General features: G+C 34.9%; 1 protein-coding gene across 2 annotated transcripts in view; it reads left to right on the forward strand.

The window, feature by feature from the left end:
- Positions 1–703: 703 nt before the first annotated feature.
- Positions 704–14,808, forward strand: part of hydin (HYDIN axonemal central pair apparatus protein) — a 147,174-nt gene continuing 133,069 nt past the window's right edge. Inside the window, exons 1-7 of one of the 2 annotated variants that reach the window (XM_087292113.2) lie at positions 704–911; positions 980–1,161; positions 3,414–3,539; positions 4,027–4,146; positions 6,902–7,036; positions 9,266–9,465; positions 9,550–9,674. In XM_087292113.2, the coding sequence (XP_087148239.1) occupies positions 1,030–1,161; positions 3,414–3,539; positions 4,027–4,146; positions 6,902–7,036; positions 9,266–9,465; positions 9,550–9,674 (838 nt within the window). In that variant the 5' untranslated portion in view covers positions 704–911; positions 980–1,029. 2 annotated transcript variants of the gene reach the window in all.

Consider the following 14,808-nt stretch of genomic DNA (forward strand, 5'->3'; position numbering starts at 1 on the left):
TTTCAGTAAATCAACTAAATCCTACACAGTGGCCTGTATTAAATACCTGTCATATATAATTTGTGCTCAGCATAAATGATCACAACTTCTTTTGAAAATGAATGATGTTATCAGTTTTTCAGTGAATATAGGCAATCCTTTTTCATGCATTTACACAAAACTGTTTATTAATTTAATTAGTTATATCTATTAAAATAAGAGCTTGGTTACCTAACATATTTAGGAATTGATAGAAAATACATTTTAATTCAAATTAGTTATTGAAAAAAATCCAGTTTTTTTATTTTATTTTATTATTTTCACCAACATTACGAATATTTGGACTATAATCTTAAGATTTTTTTGGATTAGTATATTTAGTGTGTGTGTGTGTGTGTGTATGTGTGTGTATATATATATATATATATATATATATATATATATATATATATATGCATGCTATTTTTGGTAGATTTTTTATATACATATATTTATTTACATTTATATACAGTCAATAAATACGATACAATGTGCAGGCTCCAGTTTATTCTTCTTTCAGATTTAATCATAATGCCAGCAAAGGGGAAGGATACTCTTTGTTTGTGGTTGTTAAGTTGCTATGGCACAGATATCCTCACCTGCAGCCCTGGCCCTAGCACTTCAGCGAATCACAGGATGTCTTTAAACACGCGCACCAATCGGAGAGCAGGTTACTAAGAACAGTGAGTACCCAGTAGGCACTGCCGTCATGGTAACTACCACGCTCAAAGTTAAGAAACAAACACAGACTGAAGAGCGTTTCAAGAAATTAGCGGAAATTTTAAAAGCTTTATTTAATCAGTTGTTTTAAGACTTAGTTGACAGTTCTTATAAAGGTAATTTTGAAACGTCTTGTATTACTGATAAGCACAACTTTACTAACAAAGCCACTCGCTTTTATTCACCTAAGTTATTTCTCGGTTGATTTTTTTTCTTGTATTGGCTGTTCACAAGAAGCCAGACGTCTACAACAATAACAACCGATTTCGCAGACACGCGAGTTTTTTTTAAATGCCAGCCTCGAATGTCCAAGCTACTCACTCAAACCTTCGAAGTTCACGCGAGAAGATGCCAGCGGGATTCAAAACAAAAGTGACACCCCGACATCCCAAACTGGTGAAACGGGAGGCAAATGTTTCAAAGGTGAGATTGTGAATGTTTTGGTATCTTTACAAAGTTTAGATTTGCACAAAGAAAAACTAACTGCATTAGTTATGATCAATAAATCCTACCTGATTATTATTATTATGTATAAATACACATAAATAATTAGTTAATGCTAACTCGTACATTAGTTAGTAATAGGCTTATTCTTGACAATGTCAGGTGTTTTTTAGTTAGTTAGTGTTTGTCAGTTAATGTTTTTTTTGTTATAATACTTTATTAAGCAGAAACTTGAATGACAGTAAAGTAAGATTAAGATATACAAACTGAATATTATAATCTGCTGGTTTTGAACATTGTAATAATGAAATATGGTCAAGTAAACAACTAAAACATTACCCTTAAACCAACCTAAATCGACCCCACAAAAAAGGAAAGAATTCTATTTTAATAAAAAAAGGGCGTAAGTCCAAAGACATGTGCTATAGATGAATTGGGTATGCTAAAATTGTAAATTGTCTGTAGTGAATGGCTGTGAATGAGTGTGTTGGGTGTTTCCCAGTGATGGGTTGCAGCTGGAAGGGCATCCGCTGCTTAAAACATATGCTTGATAAGTTGGCGGTTCATTCCGCTGGTGGCGACCTAAGATTAATAAAGGGACTAAGCCGAAATTAAAAAAAAGGAATTAAAAAAAAAAATTATATATATATATATATATATATATATATATATATATATATATATATATATATATATATATATATATATATATATAAAGAGAAAAAAACCTGGGAGGCAAGGGGAGGTGGTTGTGGTTTATATCTAAAAAGAAGGTAAGGTTTCGACAAAAGAAATCACAGGGTTCCACATTTTATAAAATAAACTGACAGAGTCCCTAACAGAGTGTTTAATTTTTTCCAAATGCAAAAATGACATTAGGTCTTTCAGCCAGGACAGATTTGTAGGAGCACATGGGGATTTTCATTAATTAATTCATTTTCAGCCTAGTCCACACAGAAATGCCCGATGACCAAGCCGAGGCTTGAACCCGCAACCTTCTTGCTGTGAGGTGACAGCGCTACCTACTGCACCACAGCATCGGCCTGGGGATTTCCAATTTAGCAATATTTGCCTTCTGGCTAGCAATGAGGCGAAAGTGATAATATCGATATGGTGCTTATAAGCGTCATTAGAGGGCAAACCACAAATTGCAAGGATTGGTCAGGGTTTCACAGAAATATTAAGTGTACTTGTATATCAGGTGTTCCTGTAAATGTTCTGTTTCAGTTACATTTGATTAGATTGATCTATTTTTTTAGTTTTAGTTTTGCAAAAGTAAACTTTGAGGTTTTTTAACAGCTGGTTAGGAAGTTTTGTTTGTACAGCAGATTATAATTTCTAAATCCACTAAACGTTGACAAAAATATTATTTCCATTCCAAAGAATTATTCTAATAGCACACCTGAACTTTTTTTGTAACAAATGAGAATTATTTGTTATCAGTGTTGTATTAAAATGTGACGTTATCATTTAATACAAGCCCTTCATTCAAACTCACAAAACTTCCATCATGCACTTTCATTTAGACACAATAAAAGGCTGTATGTTTAAAACAATATATTAAAAATGACTCGCATCCCACATTATATTAAACATTTAAGTAAAAATCTTTCTGAATTTGACCATGAAATGAATAAGTGCATTTTTATGTTCATATTTTGACTGACAATGATTAAAAGTATTGTTTTATTTGCTAAACTGCTTCTATTTTATTTTTTATGACATTTAAACCCAGTGGACTCTTGTGTAAGTAATGGAGTTCTGGGAACAGTTGCATAAACATATCCCATAACGTTAAGACACTTAATAAACAAATTTGACCAGTTAGCCAAGGGGTAATCAAATCAGTCTTGCTTTTTTGATTCTGATTAGAGCAATCAATCTCTTTTTAGAGACTTTAAAAAAGTTTATGCCAGGCTTGAAGAAAAATAATTGAAAAATAATAACATTTTTTAAATGGTTGTCTATATATATCGCACATTTCATACACAGTGGTAATTCAAAGTGCTTTACATAAACGGAAATAAAACAGACAAGTATAAGAAAACAAAAACATATTATACATTCAATTTATTTTTTATTTTTAATCATTCTTTTACAATACATGTTTTGCCCAAACTTTTTTTTTCAAAGAATAATGTATGCAACATAAAATACTGCTGTAGAAAAAGCACAATATTTTTTTCATTGTATACATGTGCACTCAGAACAGTTTGAATATGTCTTTGCAGCTGATCCCATCTGTATATGCTCGAGAAATGAGCCTAACCACAGAAGAGCGATTATCAAACACATTCGAGATGCGTCCGCCTCGAATCTTGGAGCTCTTAGACATGAGTGAAACCACACATCACAAGGTAAAATGCCATTATTTTAGCATGCTCAGCTCCAATGCTTAATTAATTAGTTTGCTCTTCTACATCACTGGCTGCATCCCTTAGCAGCAACATTTTCAAAGTTGATTAAGGTCATTATTATAGTTTCTCTCTGGGAGATACTGAAGGCTTTTAAAATGCGCAGCATAGCAATTGTAGCTGTTTATAGTACTTTTGAATGCCAAGTTTTTTATACTGACTCAATATTGACTAATACAAATGTAAGGCAAACTGCAGAATGTCACCTTTGAATTTAAAAAGAAATAACAGAGCTATTATCATGACAGTGCTATGACCAGCCATATAAGTAAAGGGTTAACCATTTTTTTCCAGTAAAATTTATATTTTAATTATGCAAAAATATATTTAATGATCTTTTTTCATACTGAAGATAAAATATAGAAACGATTTTAAATGTACATTTTTTCAGATATCTTCTCAAAGTTTGATTTTGACATTTTCCTCATAGTTTTCCTCATTAGATTTGGACCAGGCCATGTTTCAGCCGTACCCGTCTGAGATTGTGTTCCAGAACTACTTACCGTTTCAGACATACAAGGTGCCCTTAGAGCTGCGGAATGGTGACAAGGTGACTTTTATGCTTTGGATATTATATTGTCAATTTTTTTAATATTAAATAGTCAGTGTTATATTTGAGCTATAAGGCATGAGAGGTCATGCCAAATTAAATACACAAGGTCACAAGTATGCTTTGTTATGTTGTGTCTGCAACAACTTCAAAATACAGCACACATTGAGTACTAAATTTGTGTTAAAAAATGTCCACATCATGTGTTTCAATTATTCAAGCCAAAACAACTATGCTTATGTTTATAAGATTACGTTATTCTGTCTTAAAAATCACTGACAATGACAGTAATTAGCAACAGGCTGACAGTCACACTTCAACATGTATTACAAATGTCAAAGTGCTTCTAATTCTGATTAAAGATGATTTGTAAGACAATTTGCTGTGTTAGGTTTTGCTAGCTATATAATGTTTCTATTCATACAATAACTAAATGTTTCAGAATGAATTGTTAAGATAGTTTCGGTGAATAAATAATTCAACAATCTTAAGCCACTTTAAACATAATAAATAGGGGGGCGGGCCAGCCCAGGTGGGGCCCACGCGGGCCAGCTCAGGTGGGGCCCACACGGGCCAGCCCATGTGGGGCCCCCCTATTTATTATGTTTAAAGTGGCTGACAATAATAAATATTCATAATAATAAGAATTAACCTGCCACGTTTGTGAACTGTGCGGAGCTGTAGCTGCTTAATGTGTTTCATGTATTTCACGCAGGGCATCCTAGGTGGGGCTTACGTGGGCCAGCTCAAGTGGGGCCTACGCGGGCCAGCCCAGGTGGGGCCCACACGGCCCAGGGAGGAAAATAACCTTAAATGATAGAATACATAACAAACATTAGCAAAATAAAAATAAAATAGAAAGTTTAGCCCATTAAAATCAATTTCCTGATCACATCATTGTTATCGTACGCGTTAAAGGGTTAAAAGTGTGTTCATTTTTTTACTTGAATTATTCTGCGATTCGTAGCACTAGAAGGAAGCTTGTGTATCACTTGTGGTACATGTATCAGTTTGAGAACCACTGATCGAAAGTATATGCTGGTAAATACACACATAATATTTTCACAAAACAACATCAGTGGTGTAGGGATTTAAAGTTATAAAGCTTTATTTGCGTACAGTCGCTTTAGAGCATGATATTTTAAGGTAATTTACACAATATAGGTTAATACAATAAAAAACACAGGCATATTAATTTCTGCCACCAGTAACTGTTATCTTTATGTTAAATATTTCCTGCATAATCAGCATTACCTGTGTTATCAGTGCGCAGCAGATACACCCATGATTTTAAGTATTTCTTGTATGAAATTACTATCAGTATTATAGATAACAATTAAAGTAACAATACATTTACATACAGTTGTGCTAAGAATTATTCCTGTGTGACTGAAACTCTTCAAACCAGTTTTTTTAGGTCAAGTTTTTGGCTGTCAGTAAAATGATGCCCTTACTTAGTGAAATAGCAATATGGCTGCTTGAGCACTTCCGGTGGTTTCACGCCTGACAGCAGTTTAAGATGCAATGAGCAGACCAGTCATTTTAGAGCTCAGTGAACATGCCTCATCTAATTCAAGCTCAAATAAAAACACTGAAAACTGCCAAATTAAAAACAAAAATCTGTAACTGTAAAATAATAAGTTAACTGAATTTCTTCCAACACAAATAAGTTGTGTGGATCCCAGCATTTTTTATACTGTACAGACAACATGTAAAATAGAAAGCTTTTAATACTATTTCCTCTAGTCTGCACTTCATATAGTATAGACGTGGTCACATCAACATTTTTTTCCTTTTGACTAATCAGCATCAAAGACAGGATCTATTTATTTTATAAATAATAATATAAAAAGCATTTAATAATATTATTACATTGCATTACATTATTACATACTGTAGTATGCTTTATTATGAACCTCGAATTCAAAGAATAGAAACTGAAATTTGAAAAGGGTTTACTTGCCGGAATAATTGGTAACACAGGGCATTTGCGTATGACTCTTAATCATGTTCTGGACATTTTTCAATTACCAGAATTTATGAAAACCTTTACCGACACCCTTTCACTTCTTTATAAAATAGTGGCCCAAATGTAATTGTCCTTGCAAATCTTTTGTGAGCACTTCTGCTGTCAGTTGCACAAACTGCTTACAATTTAGTCATCAAATTATTTTTTGCAAGACATAACTGTTACATTGAAAGATGTATAAATCTAATTGGAATTACAAAACAGGACCAATTACCCGTATCGATGACTGATTACTGCTAGTTAGTCAGAATTATTAAAACATAGTGGCAATGTTTGTGGCAATTGCTACTGTATTCTTGACACAAATCTGCCCTGTGGCATATATGATCTTGTTCATGTTTATTAATAGTTTCTAGACCATCTTGCAATATTCCTTTAAAACATTTGCAGATTATGTTGTCCATTTTCCTGTATAATGATCCATGACTTAATGTAGACTGACTAGTTGCTGACTACTGCAGATTCCTGAACTTGTAAAGGTTATCGAAGAAGACCATATGAACATATTTCCTATTAAAGCTAAAATAAGGAAGCCAATGCCATTTTACATTTTGTCAGATGTCTGCTAATATATATCACATTTGACTCTTATATATTTTTCCTATTTAAAATTTCATATTCATTGGTGACATGCACTATTTAACATATTGCTTTATTCCGTCAAGACAATTCATAATTCTATTCAATGTATATTCATCGCTGGCTTAATGTAACTAACTATTGCAGGTTCCTCGACTGGTAAAGGTGATTGTTGAAGACTCACTGTATTTTAAAGTGGTGAGCCCACTAGATGTTAGTAAGAAAGTGGCTCCAGGCATGGCATCTACATTCACCATTCTCTTCACTCCACAAGAGAACAAGGTAAATTTGTCAGTTCCAATAGAAATGCAATTGACGCTGTTTTATTGGTTATACATCAAACTCTATTGCTGGTGCACCTCTGGGACATTTGCTTGTATTTTTAATGAATGACCAAGAAAATTTGAATTCAGTTCAATTCAATTCATGTTTATGTGGTGCTTTAACAATATAGATTGTGTCAAAGCAGCTTAACATATTGAAGTTCTAATAAATTGAAACTGTGTCAGTCCAGTGTTGTTTAATTTTTTCTGTTGAAAGTCCAAACACTGAAGAGCAAACCCATCGATGCGCAGCTCCACAAGTACCAAGTTAATATAAAACACTGTCTTGTAAATGAACTTTAACATCAAGTTAACATATAATTTCTGATAAACTGAGAAGAGCACAGGGCACTAGAGACTTAGGGCTCTATTTTGACGATCCATGCGCAAAGTCCAAAGCGCAGGGCGCAAACGCATTAAGGGCGTGTCAGAATCCACTTTTGCTATTTTAAGGAAGAAAATATCTGCTTTTTGCCGTGGCACATGGTCTTACAGGGTTGAGCTTATTCTCTTAATGAGTTATAGGTGTGTTTTTAGAATAAACCAATCAGAGTCCCATCTCCCATTTCCTTAGAGCCAGTTGTGCCGTGCCATAGCGCATTTGCTATTTACGGATATATAAATATGATCTAAAACCTGACAGGTGGACAAATCTAAGCTTGTTTTTTATAAAAAAATATAAATATGCATATATTAAAGAATACTGCTAATAATAATGACATTTTACAAAAGCAAATTGTCACGAATAAACTGAAAAAGCCCCTTGAGATGAAGAAGACATGAAAGCATGGTTTTTATATTTATGTAGGCTAGAAAATAATAATAATTTTTGTAATATTTTAATCCTTTAATTCTTTTTCATATGTTAAGATATTTGCGTATTGCTGTACATCCTGCGTGTATTAAGCTGTGAGTAAGCTGGTCTATTCTATATATGAATGCAGATTAGGTCATACTTATTGCAAATTTAGCCAATAAAAGAGTTGTGATAGTTCAATCGGAGAAAGACAGCATAATTATTTTTCTACTAATTGAATTCTGAGTTGGGTTTAGATGCAAGGATTTTTTTTAGCATGTGGCTGAAGACTCTGGATTAACTTTCCAATGCAGAAATTTCTGAAGTCTTGGGTTTATTAAATTAAATGTGAGGTAAGATATTTAATGGCAAAATAAACTTTTTTCTCAGTATTTGTGTTTTGACTATGGTAAGTGTGCCATTGCTAAGACTATATACCAAAAAGTGTAAACATTGAACCTTCAGGCATTGAGAGCATTCTGCTCAAATATTTCAATCACTTTCCAGCTTGACAATACGTGAGTGTTGAGACAGTGGTTTATATTTCTGGCAGGCCGTGTTTATTATTTATTTTCCTGACGTGGGAAAATAAACTCAGATTCACTTAAAGCAAAGCAAGCTAATATTCAAAGACTCACCAAAGTATGCATAGACAGACAACTGGGGGAAACAATGATAAACACTGGCGGTTTTTTATACAAAAATGCAAAATCTGATTTTAGTCTAAACACCAACAATAAATTCATGTTTTTGCTATTTATTGTCACTCAACATATTAACTCAACAATGTAACATTATTTCTTATGGCACCTGCATGGATGATGAATGATAATTGGAATAGTTTGCTATTAGTGTTGTGAATGCTGTCAAGTATAAGTTTCTCCATGAGCAGTGCAAAACACATGAATTGCTTAAAATGGTCCACTCCAGTGCTCTTGGTCTCTGATTGGGGCAACATCAAACCACACATGCATGACATTTAAATCAATGGGTTTCATAGCGCAGCACTTTCCATGTCTGGTGTGAGAGCTGCTTCATTTCGCATAGTTATGACAGCTGGAGGGAGAGTGAAACCCATGCTCTCAGGAATTCTAGGTGGTGTGGGAGCAGTGTAATCTTTTTTATGGGGCTTATATTTTTGATCATTTTTCTCTTTTGTCCAAACAGCGAACATGCATTTTTCAGGCAATATCTTTCTGAAAATTCTGTGCATCCTGGTAAAGAGTTTTTTTTTTACCACAGAAATAATTATAGAGTCATAATTTAAAAGTTAAAAATTTTTTTTTTGTTGCTTTTAATTGTTATATACTCAAAGAGTAAGACTAGTCTTAGTCTTGAAACTACATACTGCCTCTCTTAACAGCCACTGACAATCCGATGCTTGTATCGCAGGATTATATCCACAGTGTCATCTGTGTGACTGAACGTGAGAAGTTTGAGGTGCCCATTCGTGCGATTGGACCCCGTGCCATCTTGGACTTTCCAGACAGTCTCCATTTCTTAGTGTGTCCAGTCAAGTGCTTATCCCAGAGAACTCTGCTTGTGCGAAACATAGGAAATTGTGAGGCTAAATTCAAGCTTAGCACATGCAGGTAAGAGAGCAGCGTCAGTGCAAATTGCTTTGACATTGTAGTACGAAGACAGTGTGTCTGTAATGATGTATGTGTTCCCAACAGGCCGTTTTCTGTAGAGCCATCTGTAGGGACGCTTGATGCTGGTCAATGCATGCAAGTTACTGTTGGGTTCATGCCTAAAACCACAGGGGATCACAGTCAGGTTTTGCTGCTGCACTACCATTCAGGTACTTGCTGCTAATTACATCACCACAATCTGCTCTTCCCACAAACTCCTCTTCTGCACACGGCTATATGTCACTGTGACACAAATACTGATTTCCTCATCTCCAGCCCACTCACATGTGTAAATGATCTTATTATTAAGCTTCACGATTAATGTCTCATCACATTTTTTTATACTTTCATAATTACTAAAGTTTTCATGTATTAATGCTCTTTACTTCTCACAGCCTGCACAGACACAAATGTGGGTGACATTTGAAAGTAAAACATCACATTGACACATCACATAAGCTGAATTACATTATACTATTTGTGGCAGAGTATATCTCTACATGACTTTCCTCATGGTTTTGTGGAATTGAATGTATTATTCTTTAAGCGCTGATTACCCTGAGGTTAGTACGATTAAAAAGCATCAGTTATTTTGTGGTATTTGAGCTCAAATTCATATTTGTTCTTTCAAGGGGTAGCCTTTAGGTGGATAGTTTTATTAATAAATCCTATTACCAGATTTTTGATATGCTGTGGGTGCTTGGTTATTCTTATAAATAATACATTCCCTTATCTGCCTGATGATGAGGTATACATTATAATAGTCTAATAAGAATCCAATTTTGGAATCTCTATACGTGCCACAAAATAAATTACTTTTCAGAAGTTTAGTCAATAAGACTTTTTTACAGACATTTTAGGAAAGGATACCTTAAGTTGAATTAGAAGTGGCTAAAAAAGGATCTTTACATGGTTACTAAGGCCCAATCCCAATTTTACCCCTTAGCCACTCCCCTTATCCCTACCCGTCATTTTGCGCATTCACATGAAGGGGTAGGGGTGTCCCAATTCTCTTTAGCTTGAAGGCGTAGGGCTAAGGGGAAGGGCTACATACCCCTTTAAATTGAGATTACACTCGAAACCAAGGAGTGAGAAAATTTCTAAGAATACACCAGTTACAGCGGCAGCATGGCTGCACACGGAAGTAAAAAGATGCACAAATTTGTATTTTTTGTCATTATTATGAATTTTTACAACAAACAAGAAAATGCAACCTTGGCTCATTCTGGAAACGTAGCTCCGCGGACGTTTCTGGAGACCGCGGAATACGTCCCGGGAGGTACGTATTTGTGCAGTTTTTGTTTTCGCAAATCCGCGAGAGGCTGCTGTGCATGCTTTTTTGCGCCGTTCGCGCACGCGCTGTTCTCTCGTAAAAAGCTGCTAAAGGCCGCTGTCGAGCGACCGTCTGTCCGACTGACTGACTGACTGACTGACAGAATGAATCGGCCGACCCACCTTCCTCCTTCTCCTTCCCTAAACCCAAGCAACGATTTACAAAAGCCGTCCAGAAAAAGAAAAAACCTCATCTGGTTTTGACTGCGTTTTCAGATTTCACTGCATTCGCGACCCATTATGAACTCTTTTACTTTCTTTTTTGGATTCTGTTTTTTGTCTTACCTGATTTATTGAACCGCTCCTCCCCGGACTTGAACCCGGTCATCGCAGCCAGCTCCCCTCCGGGCCTCCCCTCCGCTGATGTAACACGATGAGCTAACCGGACAAACTGGTAGCAGCGGGAAAACCCTCCACACGGAGGTGAGCCGTCAGCCGGCGAGCGCGAAGAGGAGCAGCGTCACACCGCCCCGTAGCGTTCGCTTGAAAAAATGAAATGCAGCCATACGTACCTCTGGCAACATAAATTGCAGTCTCCAGAAACGTCCGAGGGGCTATGTTTTCAGAATGAGCCTGGGTTGAGCATTTGTTTTAATATATTCATAAATGCGTTTGTGTTTTACTGTCATGATAAGAAAAAAAAAAAAAAAAAACGGGATTGGTCTTAATTCTATTTTAAATTTATGCTCATTTAGAATTTTTTGAACTAATATATTGAATTTTTAAAAAAATGTATATATGTTTATGCAAGAGTTCTGTCTGGTTCTTGAATTTGATTGACTGATGGCCGTGAGATATTAAAGTAATATCAGCACTCGTACAACCTCTTCACCCTTGTGTATTACTCTGCCCACACGAGTTGCAAGCAGAGGACTACAGTTTGACAAATATTGCAGCTGTTTGACAACATAATGTACTTTTGAGACTTTTTTAGGTAGGATTGAAGTTGTTTATATTGCAACTATGCAGTTTATTTATAAGGATAGTGCCTATTTTAAATATTCATAATTTCAGAGATTCAGCACGGAAATCAACCTTAAAAGCTTAAAATGTGACTTGTTTTGTCATCACTTGATATTACGCTAGAGAATCACTTAAATACTCTCTCTAAAGTGACGTGTGTATGTGATGTGTATAAACAGTGGAAAAAAGTAGTTCCTCTTAAAAAAAGAGTTTTTTTTAGACTTTTTGTGTTAGTTTTTTGTTTTTTATATACACAATTTTGCCATCAAACTGTTGTATAAACGCAATGTCACACTCGTAGTAGTGCGATATTGCTGTATATCGTTACTGGTGGAGGGCACTAAGGCGCTCGGTCGGCTGGCTTGAGCCAACGCACGCCTTCTACCAGTGCCGAAATACAGCCATATCCCACTGCTACGAGTATGATTATATATATTTATATGTTTCAAAAATCTTTATCAGCATAACATCAATATGTTAGAATAATTAACAAATTGTAATTTTTCCACTACTGTATATGATTAAATGATTATCAAAACATTTGGGATATGATGATATACAGTTATCATACAGTATTATGACTGCTGCTTCTTCTATAACATACGTTTTCAACAGAAAATAACTAATTTTAAGTTGGGAAGGCATAAAAACAGGAGCAGTGAATGCAATATGTGCTAATAAAGCAAGATTTATCCAATGGGACAGTTGACTGCTTTCCCCATCTGCCCTGAAACTCTCTCCCAGCAGACCTGGGCCAACAGACATTCATTATTGATATACCTTATTTTGTTTTTGAACAGGCAAATTGGTGAAATTACTGAAATTTCCAATAGTCGGCAACCCTTTGAACTTTCTAGAGCAAATAATTTATGCAATGATATGTCTTATTATTCAGTAGTTTATTTGTTGTTAGGATTTGTTTGATTATGTTTAAATGCTGACTCATTGTTTTATGTAAATCAGCTGCAGACGGAGAAACATTATTCATAGGGTGCTGAGAATTTTTAAAATAAAGATCATGTGGTTGTGTAAGAGAGTGTGTTTAAACTGATATGGCAGTGCGAGCATGAATTATCGTCTGTGTGAATGTGCGTATATGTTTCAGCCTATAATTCAGCATGTGGTTTGGGAACGTGTGTGTAAGGTTTGTGCAGGTGCTCAGCCTGTCTCACCGAATAAACACACAGGTCTGCTGAAGGCCATGGGCATTAACATTTCAATATGCGCTCTGCTCTAAAAATATTACTTTGCGCCCATCAGGGGAGTATCATTTTTAATTTAGCGCCTTTTCCTGTCTCCTCCTCATTTATGTTTAACATGAAGCTGCTTTGGAGCATGTCTTCATTGGTTTGGTTGAGGGGTTGGCAGAAACATCTCCCTGTCGTCCCAGTTGACTCTCAGATAAGCACATAGGGTTGTCTTAAGTCTCTAAAGGTGATCTCTCTCTCTCTGCTTTATAGGGGAAACAATAACCCTGCACTGTTTTGTACTGTTTCCCAGAGATAGGTAGGCATCCGCTGTGTAAAAACGTGCTGGATAAGTTGGCGGTTCATTCCGCTGTGGCGACCCCAGATTAATAAAGGGACTAAGCCGAAAAGAAAGTGAATGAATTAATGTTTTGTACTGAAGGTATAATGCTTTCAACCAAAATATGTAAAAAGTGTAACATTAATTCTTCTATAGAAAAAAAAAAAAAAATCCAGCTGACTGCTTAAATAAAAATAAGCTAAAGCAGCAAAATTGCTGAACCTCACTTCATTGCATTCAGTCAACTTAAGTATTTTGTGTTAAAGCTACATGAATTGTTGGAACGCAACAAAAATCAGTCCAAGGCACTCAAAAATGTAAATTAAAAAATATAAAAAAAAAATATTAAAATGCCTTTATTCACAGGGGTATTCTCTAATTTAAAAAATGTATGCGTTTCGGCAGAGAGCTATCTTCATCAGGCTTACCACATGAAGTTTTACCCAGGTTACCCTGATGAAGCCAGCTCTCTGCCGAAAAGTGTAGTGTTTTTAAAAATTAGCTATGTGAATAAAGGCTTTTTAATATTTTTTCAACATCTTTCGAGTGCTTTGGACTGATTTTTGTTGCTGGTTCCGATTAATAATTTGCCCAAAGAGCAGCGAAACATTATTTGAGCTACCCCAGAGCATTTTTGTTTGTTTTGGGGATTTTTATACACTGTAAAACCCAACAGTCAACTTTATCACAATAAATGTGTGTAGTTAACTCAAAATTGACTGAAAGTTGATTCTACTCATTTGAAAAGAGTTTTGAACTTAGTGTTGAAGATAATGAGCCAATTAATATCTCATTACTTCAACTTAAATAGAGTAAGTTCACAGTAATTATATATGTTAGGTTTTTTGTTTTAACTCAAATGGTTTGTTGCCATTGGTTTCCTCAAACAATTTGAGTTGACTTAAATAACTATGTTTTACAGTACTCAGTTGGTTTGAGTTCTCTTCATTTATTGGGTTTTACTGTGCTCAAATTGCTTCATTTACTCAAATGGATTAAGTTCAAAGTATTTATTAAGATTAATTTTTGAATTTAAATGGTTTGTTGCAATCAATTTCCTCAAATGGTTTGAGTTACCTTAACTTTTTGGGTTCTGCAGTGTATATGAATAGTTTTTGTTGCAATAACTAAAAATTCACAGGTGGATTTTTAGTTTTGCATATGACTAAATTGGAAGAGTAAATGCTAAAATTAGGCATTGAAATTATTTTGTGCTCCTTTTACTGTTAAGTAATTTATTACATGTTAAAATGGTGTTATCACTGTGTGTAGATTATAGTTGGGTTATTTGATGTCTACTATGAATGTTGTAATCTCTTGAAATTAACATTTGAAATGGTATTAAAAGGTGTGTCCCTTTTTATTTTTTTTTAGTTTGACCTTAAATGAACTTTTTTATGTTTTTGTAAATTGTAGTAAAAATTGTACATTTTACAAAATTTTAACTTACAAACTAAATGAGAACATGTGGGGTGGCACGGT

The sequence above is a fragment of the Danio rerio genome, chromosome 18 (genome assembly GCF_052040795.2).
Source record: "Danio rerio strain M-AB ecotype USA chromosome 18, GRCz13ab, whole genome shotgun sequence".
Taxonomy (NCBI): Eukaryota; Metazoa; Chordata; class Actinopteri; order Cypriniformes; family Danionidae; genus Danio; species Danio rerio.